The sequence below is a fragment of the Nematolebias whitei genome, chromosome 1 (genome assembly GCF_014905685.2).
Source record: "Nematolebias whitei isolate Nwh7 chromosome 1, NemWhi1, whole genome shotgun sequence".
NCBI lineage: Eukaryota > Metazoa > Chordata > Actinopteri > Cyprinodontiformes > Rivulidae > Nematolebias > Nematolebias whitei.
The window spans coordinates 9,570,817-9,589,263 of NC_056498.1; the positions used below are offsets into that span (position 1 = coordinate 9,570,817).

The 18,447-nt window shown below is 43.2% G+C and overlaps 1 protein-coding gene across 1 annotated transcript in view; it reads right to left on the reverse strand.

Annotated features, from left to right (window-relative positions):
- Positions 1-3,448: 3,448 nt before the first annotated feature.
- The window catches only part of peli3 (pellino E3 ubiquitin protein ligase family member 3), a 46,873-nt gene continuing 31,874 nt past the window's right edge, over positions 3,449-18,447 (reverse strand). The window contains exons 5-7 of the mRNA XM_037682308.1: positions 17,625-17,843; positions 11,793-11,981; positions 3,449-4,208 (exon numbers count right to left, since the gene is read on the reverse strand). Of these exons, the coding sequence (XP_037538236.1) occupies positions 3,609-4,208; positions 11,793-11,981; positions 17,625-17,843 (1,008 nt within the window). The 3' untranslated portion in view covers positions 3,449-3,608. The remainder of the gene's footprint in view (positions 4,209-11,792; positions 11,982-17,624; positions 17,844-18,447) is intronic.

Below are 18,447 nucleotides of genomic sequence, written 5' to 3' on the forward strand. Positions count from 1 at the left end.
CTCTCGGATGAGAGACGAAATGTTTCTACATTTTTTTGTTGTTTTGCTTTGTTTTGTTTTTTTGAATGTCCAGAGGACCAGATTTAACTTTTTTAGATCAACAGGAATTAATTAAAATATAAAATACATACAGAATATAAAATAGATAAAGAATATAAAATACATAAAGAATATAAAATACATACAGCAAAGTTAAGGATAAGCGAGTCTAAAGAGATTTGTTTTCAGAGCAGTCTTGAATAGAGGAAGAGAGGTGGTGTTTCTTAAGTCAGGGGGTAGAGAGTTCCAGAGATGAGGGGCAGAGCAGGTGAAGGTCCTGCTCCCCATGGTGGAGAGGTGGGCAGAGGGTACATGGAGGTGTAGTGAAGAGGAGGATCTGAGAGAGCGAGAAGGGATGGAGATGTGTAGGAGGTCAGACAGGTAAGGAGGGGCAAGGTTGTGGATAGCTTTGAAAGTGAGAAGAAGAATTTTGAAGACGATGCGTGATTTAACCGGGAGCCAGTGGAGCTGCTGCAGGACTGGAGTGATGTGGTTATAGGAGGAGGTTTGAGTTATGACACGGGCAGCTGAGTTCTGGACCAATTGCAGCTTCTGAAGAGATTTGTTGGGGAGGCCATAAAGAAGGGAGTTGCAGTAGTCAATCCGGGAAGTCACAAGACTGTGCACAAGGATGGCTGTGGAGCGGGGTGTGAGAGAAGGACGAAGTCCTCTCACACCCCGACACCGGAGAGGTGTCGAGGATGACACCAAGACTCTTGACCTGAGGTGAGGGGGATAGCAGAGAGTTGTTAAGGGGGATGAGAAGATGTTCTGATTTTGAAACCAACAAGGCACCAACAAGATTGATTTCTGTTTTGTCATTGTTTAGTTGTAGGAAATTGTTAGAAAACCAATGATTTAGCTCATTGAGACAGTCTGTGAGGATGGAGCTTGGGTGGGTGGAGTTTGGTTTTGTTGACAAGTAGAGCTGTGTCATCAGCATAACAATGGAAATGGACACCAAATTTGCAGAAGATGTGACCTAGAGGAAGGAGGTAAATGATGGAGGAGGGGTCCGAGGACAGAGCCTTGGGGGACACCCGTGGAGACGGGGGAAGACTGGGAACGAAAGGATTTAAGCTGAATGAATTGAGTGCGGTCAGATAGATATGATTTGAACCAGTCTAACGGAGTACCTGAGATGCCAATGGAGGTTAGTCTGTTGAGGAGGATAGAATGACAGATTGTGTCCAAGGCAGAACTTAGATCAAGTAGAATGAGGAAAGACAGAAGAGCAGAGTCAGCAGCAAGAAGAAGGTCATCAGTTATTTTTATTAGAGCTGTTTCGGTGATATGGTGGGGCGAAGACCAGATTGAAACTCTTCATAAATGTTACTGTTGGATAGGTGAGAGTTAAGATGACTAGCAACGGCTTTTTCAAGAACCTTGGAAATAAAGGGCAGATGGGATATCGGACAAAGATTACTGAAGTTGGTAAAGTCAAGACCTGGTTTCTTAATGATGGGGGTGATGGCAGCAGATTTGAAAGCTGTGGGAACAATGCCAGAGGTTAGGGAGGAGTGAATAATGTAGTGATGATGGGGAGCAGAGACGGGAGACAGGATTTAACAAGAACTGTGGGAAATGGATCAAGTTGACAGGATGAGGACTTAGACTTGCTGACAATGTCAGCAATGTCATCAGCAGAGGGGAGGGAGAAGACAGAAGGAGAGGGAGGGAGGGGGGAGTTCAACATAGATGCTGGGGGCGGTATTAGGTCCAAGGTGTTTATGAATTGAAATAATCTTTTCATTGAAATAAGACATCAGAGAGTTGCAAAATTCTGTGGAAACCATGTGAGAGGATAATGAGTTAGGAGATGAGACTGAACGGTTAAGGAGAGAGAACAAAATCTTTGAATTACCAACATTGGAACTGATGATGTCAGAGAAGTAGCTGGATTTGGCTTGAGAAATACTGTCCTTATACTGGATGACGTGGTTCGCATAGAGTTCCTTGTGAATTGAGAGACCGGATTTCTTATAGAGTCGCTCCAACCTCCGACCTTTGGATTTCAGAAAACGGAGTTCTGGAGTGAACCAGGGTGCAGAGTTGGAGAAGGAGACAGACCGGGTTTTCAGAGGAGCAACAGAGGTAAGGATGTTGGTGAGGCTGTTATTGTAGAATGTGACAAGGTCATCTGGGTTAAAAGAATTGAAGGTGAAGAGGGTATTATTAATATGAGACAAAAGAATGTCATGGTTCTTAATATTACAGAAGGAAAGAGTGCATTGAGGTTTCTCTGAAGAAAATTTAAGATTGACACTGAATGAAATCATGAGGTGATCAGTAAATGGAAGTTCATCAGAAGAACAGTTAAGAGGAGAGAGTCCACAGCAGCATAGTAAGTCCAAAGTGTGGCCCTTTATGTGGGTTGGAAAGTTAATGAACTGCTGGAAGCCACAGCTGTCAAGGCAGGATGTGAAGTCTCTGGTGAGGGGGTTGTTGTCTTCATCCATATGAATGTTAAAGTCTCCAAATAGAATAATGATGTAATCAGGAACACGGTGCCACTGAAGTGTTCTGGTTGGTGCTCACATTTGGTTTAGATTGAACATGCTTATTAACACTTGAACATCCTCACCTACCATTTATCACACTTTGAAGCTTCTTTGGGATACTTACCTCCTGTTTCCCAGTTAGGAGTCAGACTTCTCTGTCCCACCAGTCCAGCATAATCTCTGACGCTGCCACGGAATCTGGCACCAGGCCAAGTCTGTTCACCTCAGAACAGCACAACGAGAAACTGGCCGACAAATGAAGAACAGCTTCACCTGAGCCAAAAGCTATGGCTGTCCACTTGGGACTCAGGTTATCTTTGTCTATTGTTAACTAGGGATGCACAATATTATTGGCATGGTATCGGACGATATTAACAATGAAGGTAAATATCGGACATATATATTTATATATATATATATATATATATATATATTTATATATATATACATATATACATATATATATATACAGTGTTACATCATTTTCTGTCCCCTTTTTGGCATCTGCATTTGGTAACAGGCCGAAGACCATGCAGAATAATGTAGTAATTTAATTCCACAGCAGAGAAAGCTATGTAGTCTCTGTAAGTAGGTCTAGGAAAAAAAATATCAGTATTGGTATTGGTTATTGCGTATCGGTCAAATAAGTTTTAACATATTGGCATATCGGCCAAAAATTCAATATCATGCATCCCTAATGTTAACTTCTTTGATGATCTAAAACAAGTATCTGTGACAAAAAGGCACAAACAGGAGAAATCTGTAAGGGGTGAATACTTTTTCGCAGGACTGCCTCAGGACTTGACATTATCTGCGTGGACTGTCAGGCAGTCCAACCTGACAGGTGAAATGAGAAGAAATAACCAGACATGCTTCAGTTCAACACTATTTATTTACATATTTGTCTCCAAACACCCTTTCCATTCCAAGCCTTTGCATCTTCTGTTGTTGTTAGCTGGATCGTGTCATTCTGGGTTTGTCATCATCACATTCACATTTCGGCTCCTGTCTATTCTTCAGTCAACAAGTTCTTTAATATCCTGTCCAGAAACAAACCACAGGTGTGTTTCAGTCCACGGGGCCCTGGAAGATGAGTTTAACGTGGCCCTGCTCCCCTGTCAGCCAGGTCCCACAGAAGGGGCAGGCAGCATGGAAGGCATGCGTACCATGGGGTAATGGGATCTGGCTCCACCCCACCACTGTCTTTTCTGAGCACACATGGCCACAGGGGCAGAAAGCATGAGTAGGGGGCCCCGCATCCAAGTACAATCCGCCCTCACAGCCTAACCACAAAGGCACATAGGGGCCCACCTTCCGGCACATAGGACACTCCCTCTCGCCAGTGCCTCCTGGGGCTGTGCCCCCTGAGCTGGTGTGTCCTTTGTCCTTGCGATAGCCCCAGTTATGGTAACCGTGCACATGGCCGCAGTTGACGTAGACCCAGGGCTGCTTCTTGTCAACGATCTCACGCTGCGCCAGGCTGGGAAAGGCCAGGGTGTTGAAGCCCACAGGGCACTGAGGCCGGGCAGCATTCAGCTCCTGCCGCAGGGACTCCAGCTGTTTAAGAGTGGGAATATGACGCAGTCCAGCAGAGGTCCTCCAAAGCAGGGTGGCTCCACATAGATCAATCAAAGAACCATCCTGAAGGGTGTTTGACTCATTCTCCACCTTAAACAGAAGAGAAAGACAAGAAGCGAGACAACGATCACTGTCAAATATTCATTCATGTTCATTTCACCCTGTTGGTTCTTGTGTTTGGTTGGTTGGCATTTATGTTCAGATTGTTGTTAGTTACTGTAAAAATAAAAGCATGGAAGTCAGATGTACTTGATGAATGCAAAAGAGAAAAGCACTTCATATTCAGCGCAGTCCTAGATTGTGAAACTGAAAGTAAGGTTAAGAGGACTGAGACTTTTTAGTTTTTTCAAGACCAGCGTTTAACAGGAAGTGAGCGGGCATCATCACTTTAAAAGACCTTTTAGAACCTTCACTAGAATGTGTGAGTATATTTGTGCCTGTACAAATTGGATTCATGATGACAACTAGATTCTACTGTTTGGGTTGGTGAAATCTGGTTGTCTACAAATTCATGTGGAGGTGTTGAAGCTTGACAGTGCTCGGACTGAATGTGGAGCTGTGACAGGGAATTGGAGCAGCTGTATCAGGACTGTGTTCTCCCTGGCAGCACTCATGAATGATGGGAATAATCTGGAGAAGCTGTGAGCTCGACTTTTGGAGTAAAGGATCAATTTGTCTGTTTTGGAGTTCCATCAGAGAATATATACCAACAAGACTTTAAAGGCAGAAACAACAATTCATGAGTTCTGCCTGACCCAAACTGTGGCCTTGATGCCGGACTTATCTCAACTCCTCCTGGAATGTTTTGAAAAAAACAAAGATGCTTTGACTGTTTCCTCATCCCTCCCTTCCCCAAGGCCGTGGACATGTAACAGAACCTCAACTGAGCTGACGATGAATGTCACCTCTTATCTGGACAATGGCTGAGGGGGGGCTCTGGACTATGCTATGACTTTGCCTTAAAAATTCAATGTTTTCACCTCCTATATGTAAACGTATAACATCTGTTTATGTTGCTTTGCTGTGGTAGTTTTTTTTGATGCCTCAAATTGTGCCCTGTCTAGGACACGGTGTGAGAGATCTTTTTTTATACCGTCTCTCCTCATGTTTTCTTTCCTTTTCTCATCTAAGCAAAATATTATTCTGAATAAGAATAAGAAGGCCGCGCTAATTATTTATAGCCGCAGCTTCGTGCACTCCGCCCATCTTCGGACGACTGTACGTATATATTCACGTTGTATCTCGGTGCAATGCCAATAAAGTTATTCTGATTCTGATTCTGACGTGATAAAACCATAGGCGTCGCAACCATTATATGTGAAGGGGACATGTCCCCCCCACATTAAAAAAAACGTTCATTTGGACCCCTCCCCCCCCCACACACACACACCTTTACTATGAAACATTAGTTCAGTCAGTGCATTCTCTTTCTTCGTGAACAAATCCATTCCACTTGATTAATAGGAGAATACTCAGACCACTAAAACTCCACTCCAGGTTTCTGTTTCTGTGCGTCTCCTCCTGCCTCGGCAGAAAATGCGCACAGGTGGAGGAAATGGAGACACCTCTGTGTTGCTCACTCACCAGTTTAGCGAGCTTAGTGTGGGCAGTTGTTGACCAGGGACGTTTGATCATAAACATATATTCATGTTAGGAGGATGCTTGAGAGGAGCGCTACATCTGTAGCATGTTAGCTTAGCAGTAACTGACTCTGTAAGACGCTGCAGGTGTAAGAGACGCTGTGAGTTCAGGTGCATTAAAGTTGAAATGTCTTCAAAACCCCACACCTTATTGTCCTCAAGCTTCGTGAGAAACATCATTTAGATGAGTGTTGAACACAAGTGAAAATGTCTAGTGGTGATGGTTTTTATTTCTCTATAAAGTCAAGTCAAGTCAACTTTATTTATAGAGCACATTTAAAACAGGACCTGTTATCAACGTGCTTAACAACAACAACAATCAATGAGTAAATTAAAGAGAAAAATATATAAACATATATATAAATACACTAGGGCAGCATGGTGGCGCAACTGGTAGAGCTGCTGCCTCTCAGCGAGCAGGTCCTTGGTTCAAACCCCGGTCCAGGGGCCTTTCTGGGTGGAGTTTGCATGTTCTCTCCGTGCATGCGTGGGTTTACTCCGTGTACTCCGGTTTCCTCCCACAGACCAAAAACATGCATGTTAGGCTAATTGGTAACTCTAAATTGTCCCTAGGTGTGAGTGGGAGAGTGAATGGTTGTTTGTCTCGTTTGTCTCTATGTGGCCCTGTGATGGACTTGCGACCTGTCCAGGGTGTACCCCGCCCCTCGCACAGTGATTGCTAGACATGGGCACCAGCGACCCCCGTGACCCAAAATGGAATAAGCGGGTAAAGATAATGGATGGATGGATGGATAAATACACTAATAATAACTGAAGAATTAATAAAAAGCATTAAAAACATAGGGTCACAGATTAAAAAACACTAGATCAATTTACACTGTGTTAAATGCCTGAGAGAACAGATGTGTTTTTAGCAGATTTGAAGGGAGGAAGGGAGGTGGCCTGCCTGATGTTGGGGGGCAGGTTGTTCCAGAGTTTGGGCCCCATGACTGAAAAAGTCCGATCTCCTCTGAGCTTCAGTCTTGTTTTTGGAACAGCCAAAAGCAGCTGATCGGATGATCTCAGGGCCCGAGAGGGAACGCAAGGTTCCAGAAGCTCAGAGAGGTAAAGGGGTGCGAGGCCATTTAGGCATTTGAAGGTCAACAGAAGAATTTTAAAAACTATCCTCGTACGAACAGGGAGCCAGTGAAGGGAGGACAGAACTGGAGTAATATGTTCAGACCTACGAGTTCTGGTTAAAAGCCGAGCAGCAGCATTCTGGATGAGCTGAAGACGTGAAATGGAGGCCTGGCTGATCCCAGCATACAGTGCGTTGCAATAGTCCAATCGGGTCGTGACAAAGGCGTGGACTAGTTTCTCAAGGTCAGGTCTGGACAACACTGGCTTGAGCTTAGCTACCTGTCTGAGTTGGAAGAAGCTTTTCTGCAGAACAGAGTTGATTTGTTTGTCAAACTTGAAGTCAGAGTCTAAAAACATCCTGAGATTTTTACCAGACTGCTTCAGATATGGCTGAAGAGAGTCCAGGTTGACAGGATCAGTGGTGGCAGTTGAGCTAGGGCTAAAAACAATGACTTCAGTTTTGTCATTGTTAAAACTTAAGAAATTTGAAGCCATCCAGGCCTTAATGTCGTCCAGACATTTTAACAGAGGGTGAATGGAGCAAACACTTGCTGGTTTCACAGGCAGGTAGATCTGGCAGTCATCAGCATAGCAATGGAATGAAAGACCATGTTTCCTCAGGATGGACCCCAGTGGGAGCAAATAAAGTGAGAACAGAAGGCGTCCAAGAATCGAACCCTGTGGGATCCCACAAGAAAGAGGTAATGAGGCGGATATATTATTACCAACCTTGACACAGAAACTCCTGCCACTCAGGTATGAGCGGAACCATTCTAATGCAGCACCTGTGATCCCAACCCACTGTTCCAGCCGTGATATAAGGATACTGTGGTCAACAGTATCAAAAGCAGCAGTAAGGTCCAGGAGCACAAGTACCACAAATTGACCAAAATCGTTTGAGATCATAATGTCGTTACAAACCCTTACTAATGCTGTTTCAGTGCTGTGGAGTTGCTTAAAACCAGATTGAAAAATTTTGAAGATTCTGTTCTCATTCAAAAACTTGTTTAATTGAATGAAAACTATTTTCTCCACGATTTTGGACAGGAAGGGAAGTTTTGAGATTGGTCTGAAATTTGAGCAAGTCGAAGGGTCAAGTCCAGGTTTCTTAATTAACGGATGAACTACTGCATGTTTGAAAACATCGGGAACTACACTTGTCACAATACTACTATTTATAATAGTAAGAACAGAGGGTCCAATCGTGGGTAGAACTTATTTGAAAAACGATGCAGGAATGGGGTCAGCGGGGGAACCGGAGGGTTTCATCTGACCAACAACTTTGTTTAGAAATGGGAGTGAAATGGGTTCAAACTGTTTGAACACAGCTGAGCAAGGGACAAAGACAGAGGGATCAGTTGTGGACTGGGGGATGGATGACCTAATCAACTCTACCTTATCAGCAAAGTATCTGGTAAAGTTGTTGCAGATGTCAACGGAGGCCTCCATGCTGGCAGAACGAGGTACGATTAAAATGGAATTTACAGTATTAAAAAAAAACACGGGGATTATGACTGTTTGAAGCAATGATTTGGGAGAAGTATTTGTTCTTTTCAGATTTAACGATGCTCTGATAATCTTTCAAACATGTTTTTAACATAATAAAAGAAACCTGTAATTTGTCCCTTTTCCACTTACGCTCAGCTCTCCTGCATAGACGTTTGGCTGCTCGAGTGGTCGCGTTCAGCCAGGGGTGTGGTGCCCGCTTTGGTCGCCTGATTTTTAGCACGAGGTCTAAGATCTTAGAGCAGGTCACATCATGCCTACTGAGCAGCTCCTGTGTATTAATACAGGTAGAGGTTTCAGGGACTGAAGCAGCATCAGTAATGAATGCAGAGGAAAAAAGAGCAGCGGTTGAAGAGTTAAATATCCGACAACTCTTGGCTGGAGCGGGGAATTTAGACTCATGAATAACAGAGGTTTGGAATGAAATGGGTTTGTGATCTGAAACAATAGCATCCCCAACTTACAGATTAACCACAGATAAACCATGAGACAGAACTAAAGCAAGTGTATGGCCCTGTTGATGAGTTGGACCAACAACATTTTGCACAAGGTTGAAAGATTGTAGCAGATTAGAAACTCCTGCACCAAAGGCTTGTCAGGACAGCAAACGTGCACAATAAAGTCTCCCAGAATCAAGACCCTGTCGTAATTGAGCAGTATTCCAGTCAAAAAGTCCATGGAGCATTAAAAAAGGCACAATCCACCAGCAACAGTTCAGAAAAAACACTTAACTCACTAGGGACGAGCCAGATCTCTGTAACAAACATGAAGTCCAGTCCATTGGAGCAGAAATAATCGTTTAATATGAAAGTTTTATTTGCCAGTGACCTCACATTCAGCAGAGCAACCTTTGTAGGACCAGTTGCTGAAGGTAAAGCTGTGCTCCGAGCACAGATCAGCTGTTTCAGACTTCTGGAGTTTGAACCGCGCCTCCAATGACAAGAGACGCCGCAGCTGTGCACGCACCCGCGACGCGAGCCAGGCTCGACTACGGGGATCAGGCAGGACACAGCAGGATCAGCGAAGCACCTGGACAGGCGAATATCCAGCAGATGGTCGGCAGGAGATGATGCAGCAGAAGGTCAGGAGTTGGTTAAGTTCCACTGGAGACGACCGAAACCACCGTGGCCGCGCACGCCCGCTGCGCGTACCAGGCCCGGGCACCTGGAGCAAGCTGGAGTTGAGTGGATCAGCGAAGCATCCGGATGGACAGTTTAACGTCTGATGGTCAGCAGCAGGTGACGAGGCAACTGTAGTGAACTAGGCCTGATGTCAAAACCTTGACCTTAAGGACCTTATGGGACAGAACTTGTCATTTCATTGATTTGCATCCAGAAATACAGGTTGACCCATCCTGAGACTTTCTTTCTTAAGTTAATCAAGTGAAAGAAGACTATTCTCTATTATCATTACTATTTTACAAATGTTTGATAATCAAATTGTGTTAATTCAAACAATGTTTGAATGTTGAAGTGAACTACTCATTTTTATTAACTGTGAAACAGTAATAATGATTTTAATCCTCATGCAAAGTTAGAATTCATGTTAAGGTCTGTTACAGAGTAATTATGCATTTTCTGATTTTCTGTCTTTGAATGAGCAGGGTAAGTTGGTCCAAGGTTGGAGTCAAACGCAGACAAGTGTTGGAACAAGCTGTCTTGTTTTTAAATCCTCTCAGACGTAAATAGAGAAGCTGGCACCTGTTGGCACCTGTTTTCCGCCAACTCGTCTAAATATCCCTCTCGTCTGTCTGAAAAACATTTTCAATCTGTTCCATAACATTCTTGCTGTTTTTCTGACTCCTAGTAACCTCTTACGTCACAAAAACACACCCCTGTCTGGTCGATATTGACCAATCAGAAACTCCCAGATGAACCGGAAATAGAGCCCTTTAAAATGTCGGTACTTCCTAGTTCAACCGAGTCGAGTTTGCGGTCGAGTTTGGAGTCGAGTCCAGTGGGAGTCGGGTGAAGTGTCGAGGAGAACCAGTCGCTTCAGGCTCCGGCTTCAGTCGTTGCAACTCGTGCTGGGAAACAGGAAAATCCTGACATGACCACAGAGCTCTTCCAAGTCTTATGGGATTATAACATCTTCCACCTCTGGGTGGAACTCTGACGGACTCCACTCATGTGAAGTCCACTCGTGAGGTGAATTTGTGTCGGACGGAATACCGTCACTACTTCGGACGATTCACAGCTGTTCCTACGGAGACGCTGAAAGGGTGCGTTGAATGGACTTTCGTACCAGTGGAGACATCTCCAGGTAAAAGAGTTGATTTATACCACCTAAGTGTACTGGGGGAAGAAGCTGAGAAAAACCCGGAGAGTGCCGTTCTGATAATGACACAAACAAACCCCCTCACCCATCTTTTTCTCCCTCTAAACTTCATCTTTCCATCTTTGAAATTCTTCTATCAGGTAGAAATCATTCCAGATATTTTAGAAATGTCTGTGTAAAGTTCTCAACCACCGCCGTGTGGTCAATCGAAATTGTACAGCTTGCTAAAATTAGCCATGTTGTTATTTTCCATATTTTGCCAATTAATGTAAATGTGTGATGTGTTAAACTTTGATTCTGTTAATAAATGACCCACTGTCGTTGGTGAGTCAAAGATAATTAACGTCTCACGTTACATTTTATTAAATTCAATGCACATTATATACAGTCCAGAAAAATGAAAGAATCCGTTTAATTTATGAATATATCTCATGCATATGTTCAGCTACACAGCAGAGAGCTTGAAGCTGGCTTTAATCATCACGAGACGGCCGGCACGTCTCCCACGGCGCCTGGAGCGATGTTTTCGGGCGGGCAGAAACGCCGCGCGCTTCAGGTAAACCGGGACATTAACAAGCAAAGGGGGTGGGGGTCCAGAGCCCTGATCAAAGTGGTCGAACAAGGCGGGGTTTGCAGTAGATAACTGTATATTTAAAAGTTTTTGGCAATCATAAACAAGCAGTGAGTTGATGTCACCGAAGAAAAATGACAAAAACAGAAAAAAAACAATCAAAACAGACAGAGGTGAACGGCAAGCCACCAGCACCGGCGCCATCTTCCCAGAAGATAGATAGATAGATAGTAAGATATAAACACAAATAGTGCTGACCTGACGCTCTGTATTAAAGTGTATTAAAGTTAAAATGTGTTTAAAACCCACAGATGAATTTACACAAACTTGGTGAGAAACATGTTTTAAATGTGTGGCATTAAAGGAAATCTAGGTGAAATGCTGCTTTTTTGTACACCATTGTACACTTTTTTTAACGTGCGTGCACACATGCACCTAAACCCATCATTGTGTCCCCCCCACATTACAGATGCTTCTGACGCCCTTGGATAAAACTCACAATAAATTTAAATTTGTGCATCGTTGTTTTTAAAAAGCAGTGAAGCTGTTGTTTATCCAAGTCCATCATTAGAAGAAGTGAACAAAGAGCCCAGTTCTTACCAGTTTTCCCCTCTGCTGGGCGGAGCGGGTCTCCCTCAGGGCGAAGACGTTGCCACAGACTGAGATCTCCCTCCAGACACCAGGAGCCGTTTCAGAAACAAACTCCCCTGCTGGGTGCATCACCAGGACTCCATTGGTGGTGAGGCCGTCCATCAAACCATCAGATGTTCTCCATTTGGCTGCTCTTTCCTGAGAAACATACACACACACGGACACGCATATAAACAGTGAGGTTAGATAAACAGCAGCCACTGCTTTTTCTTCGGCTACATGTAGTTGAGTCCAGAGTGACTGCTCTGACTGATCAAAGTAAATATAAGACTAAACTCATTTCTGGTTGAAAGAACAGATCTACTCTAAAAACAAAACCATTCTGAATAAGCTGTACGTCCATGTCCCCTGTTGCTGAGAGATCTGAATAGTGAATATTGGAGATGAGTGTTTTTTCTGGGATGGGCTTGAACAGGGAAGGAAAATAACCCTTAATGTTTTTGGTGCAAGAAATTAAAGTGTGGAGGAGTTACAGTGTGGAGAAGAACAGAGGGAGGGTTTATTTGCTTGTCCGAGGCAGCACAGAGTCATGGATCCAGGTGAGTGGAGGGAATAACTTTATCCACCAACAGGTGCAGTGGTGGAGCCAGGAGGTGGCCAATGGTGGCCTTGACCACCATAGATTAATCTTCGGTCACCTCCAAGGACCACCCCAATCATTTGAGGAAACTATACTAACCCATCTGCTCACTACAGACTCATGTTCAGGCTGCTGTTTAATACACCATATTATTTGACATTATTAGAGTTTAGCATATATCTTAGATCACTGTATACTGTTTCTTGGGCGGCTGTGGCTGAGTGGTTAGAGCAGACATCCTCCAATGCAAGAGTTGGGGGTTCGAATCCACCAGCAGTCACATGCTGAAGTGTCTCTGGGCAAGACATTGAACCCCATGTTGCCTCCGATGTGTGTTCCATCGATGTATGAATGTGATAAATCTCTGATTTGTCTCTTTAGAATGATTTGTTCAATTAGCTTTGTATAGATCTAGTATAGAGCTGTATGAATGGATAAAAGAGGCACAGATTGTTGTAAAGAGCTTTGAGTGTCTTGATTAGATAGAAAGGTGCTGTATAAATACAGTCCATTTACCATTTACCATCTTTTGATATCCAACAATGTTCAGTCAGGTCATCTGGACAGTTTTTTTTTTTTTTGATGAGACATTTTGTCCTCCATCCAGAACGTTTCATCAGTCTGAGTCAGGGCTTAATTTGTAAACCAATTGATGCAGGAACACAAATACTACTACACAGAGACTCATGTTTGTGCTGCTGTTCGGCGTAATGTTTTTATGCTACTAGTAACACTGTTTTATGCTACTAGTGCTTAGTGTATATTTAGTTGATGTTTTTCTTAGTTCATATCTTAGATCTTATTACTGCTTTTATTTGACATTTTATTGTTGGATGTAACTGGGACCCTGTGCACATAAATTCATTCCACCACATGTACCACATGGGATGCGAATGACAAATAAAGAACCTTGAATCCTTGAAATAGCAGGCAGTATGGCGGTGGGGGGGGGGGACTCCCCCAGAAAATTTGGAATAAAACAGATGCCATTTCCTACATTTTGATGTATTTTAACATGTTAAACATCTGTAAACATTTGATTAAATTGATTAAAACAGGCCTCTCTTGTAAATGAGTCCTCGAGGCTCAATGAGACTAAAACCCTGTTTAAATAAAGGTTGAATTAAAATTACTATTTTAGAGAGCAACAACAAGCCGAGCAGCTCCGATTCACTCCGACACACTTCACTGTCCAACCCGAACTCTTCTCAGCTGAATTCAGTTGTTGCTCCTCTGCTCCAGTCTCTATCACCACTGCCTTCAGGTGCTTCAATTCTCTGTTGTCCATCTAAGGACAATCCTTCCATCCATCCATTTATTTTAGATAATAAATTGGACTGTCTTTTTGACATTTTGATTGCTGTTATTTTGACAAATTAGTGCCGTTGTTTTGAAACATGAAGTGATGTGAATAATACTCATCAAACATTTCTCGTTTTTTGTTTTTTTTACTGTAAGCTTTTTTATTTATTATGTCTGAAATGCAGGAGTTCAGACACATTAGCAGTTGTGCACGCTCTTTAGCTGTCTTGAGATGCTCCTGCGCGTAAAACGTGCACTGTCTGCAGGGTGCACTGCTGAAGGTGTATGAAGATGCTCATCCCTGCAGGACATGCAGTCCACATCTCTGCTGGGCAGGAGCATGTGCACGAGCTGTGGCTGGAACATCCACTCCACAGACTGGGCAACATCTCCTCTCGTTGTATTTTTAATAAATAATCAAAATTAAAATGTGCGATGACTTTTAAGGGCGGATATTGGAGTTGCTGGATCCAAGCAAAAAGTTGCCGGAACGCAGCCTGTCAAAATGTGAGAGTTCCCGGATCTTGTTCCGGCAGGATCTGGCTCAAATTAACCACAGCTTACTCCAAAATGGAAAAAAAAAACAGTTCTGTTGGTACCAAGATGGCCGCTGGGGCATACCCTCTCCTCCAGTGCCCACCCTTTACATTGTCATCTGTCATGTCAAACTGGTTCAAAACACCAAAGTCCATCTTAGCACCAACAAAACCTTTTCTTTTCCACTTTGGAGTAAGCTGCTTGGGTATGATCAGTTTTGTTTGGTGTTTCCTCAGACTGATGAAGCCTTCTGGATGGAGGGCAAAACATCTCAACACAAAAAAAGAAACCATCCAGATGACCTGACTGAACATTGTTGGATTTTATACCTGGATTATTGAGCATGGACTTTGGTGTTTTTATTTATTTATATATTTTATATTTTAGCTATTTTTGGGTGTAACTGGGACATTGAGTAAACAAGTTCATTCCACCTCATGTACCACATATGATACGAATGACAATAAAGAACCTTGAACTGTGAGCAAGCAATAACAAAACTAGAAAGCATAGTTTCCTCAAAAGATAGTGGTGGTCACTGGTCAGTTTACATATATGTAGATGTGGGTGGCCATCTTGAATTTTGACATGGCAAACCAATTTTCTTATACCTCGTTGCAGCCACACACCAACATGGGATTGCTTATTGCTTATTTGTCTATCATGCTCACAGCATGTACAGACAGATGGATGGACAGACGGACAGAGGGTATTTCCAATCCCCCCCCCACCACCACCACCCCCAAAAGGCAACTCAGCAGCCAGACAACAGATTTTAAATGTTTATCCACTGCCATCTTGTTTGAGGTTGCACCACAAGTACTGACAAATTGAAACTTTTAGTCTTTGGGTCGAAACATAAATGAAGATAATTTTGTAAAAAGCCCAAGTTCTGTCTTGTGACGTAAATGTTTGTGTAAAGTTCAGGACTTCTTCCTGCAGCTGCAGTCAGAGGTTTACATACAGTCAGACTGACATCTGTCAGAGCTCAGAGAAGATGATGGCACTGAAGGTGGTGGGTGAGACTGTGGCCATGAAAAATACCACACTAACAAAAACTGTGAGATGGTTTCACATTTACAGTGTAATCATCCACTCGTCATGGCTATCTAACAAGCTTTTAACAATTTATTTGAACTATTCTGTTTCCAGGGAGGAACTCAACGTTCAACCTCAAAGACCTTTAAAACAAGAATTGTGTGCACAATTTTAAGTTTATTATGAATTTCCTCTAATTCACTCAGGCTCAGAATTATACATACAGGCCTATCAATACACCCTCAGTAATGTTTGGGTAAATGTCATGGACCATCTGCTTTATCATAGACATGAACGTATTTTTGGAGAGAAATCTTTGGAAAACACAGACAGCAGAGAAGAATCCAATGTTTCTTTAGATTATGTATTGTGAGTCTCTATCAGTGAAGCGAAGAAGAGTCGAAGTTCAAAGATGATTGTTTTCAAAGACAAGGAAGTCCTACTTTTAAAGAACTGATGTCACTTCCTGTGATGTCATCACTTTGGCTGGTCCAAGGTACAAAACACTAAACGACAGTTATGTGAGCAAGCAATAACAATCAGGTCTCTCTTGTAAATGAGCCCTCGAGGCTCAATGGGATTTACCTGTCTAAATAAAGGTTGAATGAATGTGACAAAATGGGTAAAATCACATGTATTGTCAAATTTCTTAAATATTAAGAGGTTTTCTTCCACTTTTTGTATTTGTCAGATATACATGTCACAGATACTTTGAGGTGGCGTTATCATTTGTATACTTTTAAAAGTTCTTAACAAACCTAAAAGAAAAACTATCAGCACCTAGAGTTGCCACTCTGGTCTCAGTGTTGACACTGGTGCTTTAACAGTTTCCAGGCAACATGGTGGTGTCCCAAACATCTTAACCAATTTCTTGTTAGAGGAAAATATCTTCTAATTATCTTACTTACTCAAAAAGAGCCAACACTCAAGGACAGAAGATTTTTAACTGGTATATTTACTTGCGAGGTCAGATTATCACAACAGGCTGCACAGTCCCTCGCTACTTTGCAGTTCGTTTTTCACAGACTCATTCTGTCTTGGTTTTTCAAAGTAAGATTGGACATGACACACAAATGGCTGATTGATGGATGAGCCGCACGATCGGCATGTAATTTTTATTTAAAATAAAATGTAAAATATTAGTTGGCACCTCTGTGCAGCCCACACTGCAGGATAAGCTTCCTCCTGCAGCTGAATACTATTCCTACTTCGTTGTATTTCACTTATTGCGGGGCTTCGGGGTACTGTATACACATGAAGCCCAGTCACAAGAATAGGCCACGGGCAGTGTGCAAGACTTGTTTTTATATGCTTATCAGCTCCGTGAAGCTCACAGACTTGGAGGTGACCTTGGAGTGCCCACTGCGCCTGCAGCCTCAAATCAGCCCCTTGTCCAGCTCTCTCTTTAACTCAAACTCATGTTTCATGGGAAGTTACAGTAACATTCTCAGCCATAGTAGTTAAAAACATCTGTAAAACCTTCATAAAAAATTCCCAAACATTTCTACTCCTTACAACTTTTCTGAGTTTCTTGGGGATTTCCTGTTGTGATTATTGATATAACTGCTGTCAAGTAAGTTGTTTTTATGCTGGAGAGGAGAAACCATCAGCTGAGGTGAATCATGATCATTGAAGAAAAGACCTTTTAGAACCAACAAAGTCCATGCTCAATAATCCAGGTATACAATCCAACAATTTTCAGTCAGGTCATCTGGACAGTTTCTTTTTTTTTTTTGTGCTGAAATGTTTCACCTTCCATCCAGAAGCCTTCATCAGTCAAGGAAACACAATACAAAACTGATTCTTCCCCCAACAGCTTACTCCAAAGTGAAAAAAACAGTTATGTTGGTGCAAAAATGGTGTCTTTGGCACGCCCCCTCCTCCGATGCTGGCCCTCTTCCTTGTCGACAGTCATGTCAAACTGGTTCAAAACCAACAAAGAACCTTTTAGAACCTTTTCAGTTGCCTATTAAAAGACCAAGGTGAATGTGTGGATGTGTTTGTGCCTGTACATGTGATAAAACTCACAATAAATTCAAATTTGTGCATCCAATCTTTGTGTTTAAAAATCTGTGAAGTTGTTTGTTGTAGCATTATTCCAGCCTGGGACAAAAAGGTTCAAATAAATAATTAACAGCTTGAAATTATCCAACATCCATGCTCATGATGAGTGGACGCTAACTTCTGACTGATGTCCTGACACCCTTACAGCAACAGTGTCCTGTGTGGGTGGCCCAACCATTCCTGCTGTCACTTTCAGCATATTTAACAATTTTTTCAACAGTTTTAGACAATATGAGGCATCTGGAGGACAGAGATCTCACCCCTAGGAAGATGTTTTTAGAGGAGTCAAAGCCAGCAGCGTAGATGCGAGCTGTGAAGGGAGCGCTGCGTTCACACATGATGCGGCAGGCATAGCGAGAGATGGTGCTCTGAGCCGACTGAACTCCGCCCTCCACCGCCGCACCCCCACCATGACCATTGATGCTGCCCGCCGTATCCGTAACCACAAAGTCAATCATGCTCTCTGTAGATCTGCCAATCTGAGACGAGCGAGACAAAAGAAGAGAGAGTCATCGTCAGCCTCAAAACAAACAAGTTGCTGTTGTTGTGTGTTTGTGTCAGGGAGGACTACGAGAAACAGTGCGAGGAACAGTGCGAGGAACAGCATGAGGAACAGTGCGAGGAACAGTGTGAGGAACAGTGCGAGGAACAATGTGACGAATAGTGCGAGGAACAGCATGAGGAACAGTGCGAGGAACAGTGCGAGGACCAGAGTGAAGAACAGTGCGAGGAACAGCGTGAGGAACAGTGCGAGGAACAGCGTGAGGAACAGTGCGAGGAACAGCATGAGGAACAGTGTGAGGAACAGTGTGACGAATAGTGCGAGGAACAGTGTGAGGAACAGTGCGAGGAACAGTGTGATGAATAGTGCGAGGAACAGAGTGACGAACGGTGTGAGGAACAGTGTGAGGAACAGTGCGAGGAACAATGTGACGAATAGTGCGAGGAAAAGCGTGAGGAACAGTGCGAGGACCAGAGTGAAGAACAGTGCGAAGAACAGCGTGAGGAACAGGGCGAGGAACAGCATGAGGAACAGTGCGAGGAACAGTGTGAGGAACAGTGTGACGAATAGTGCGAGGAACA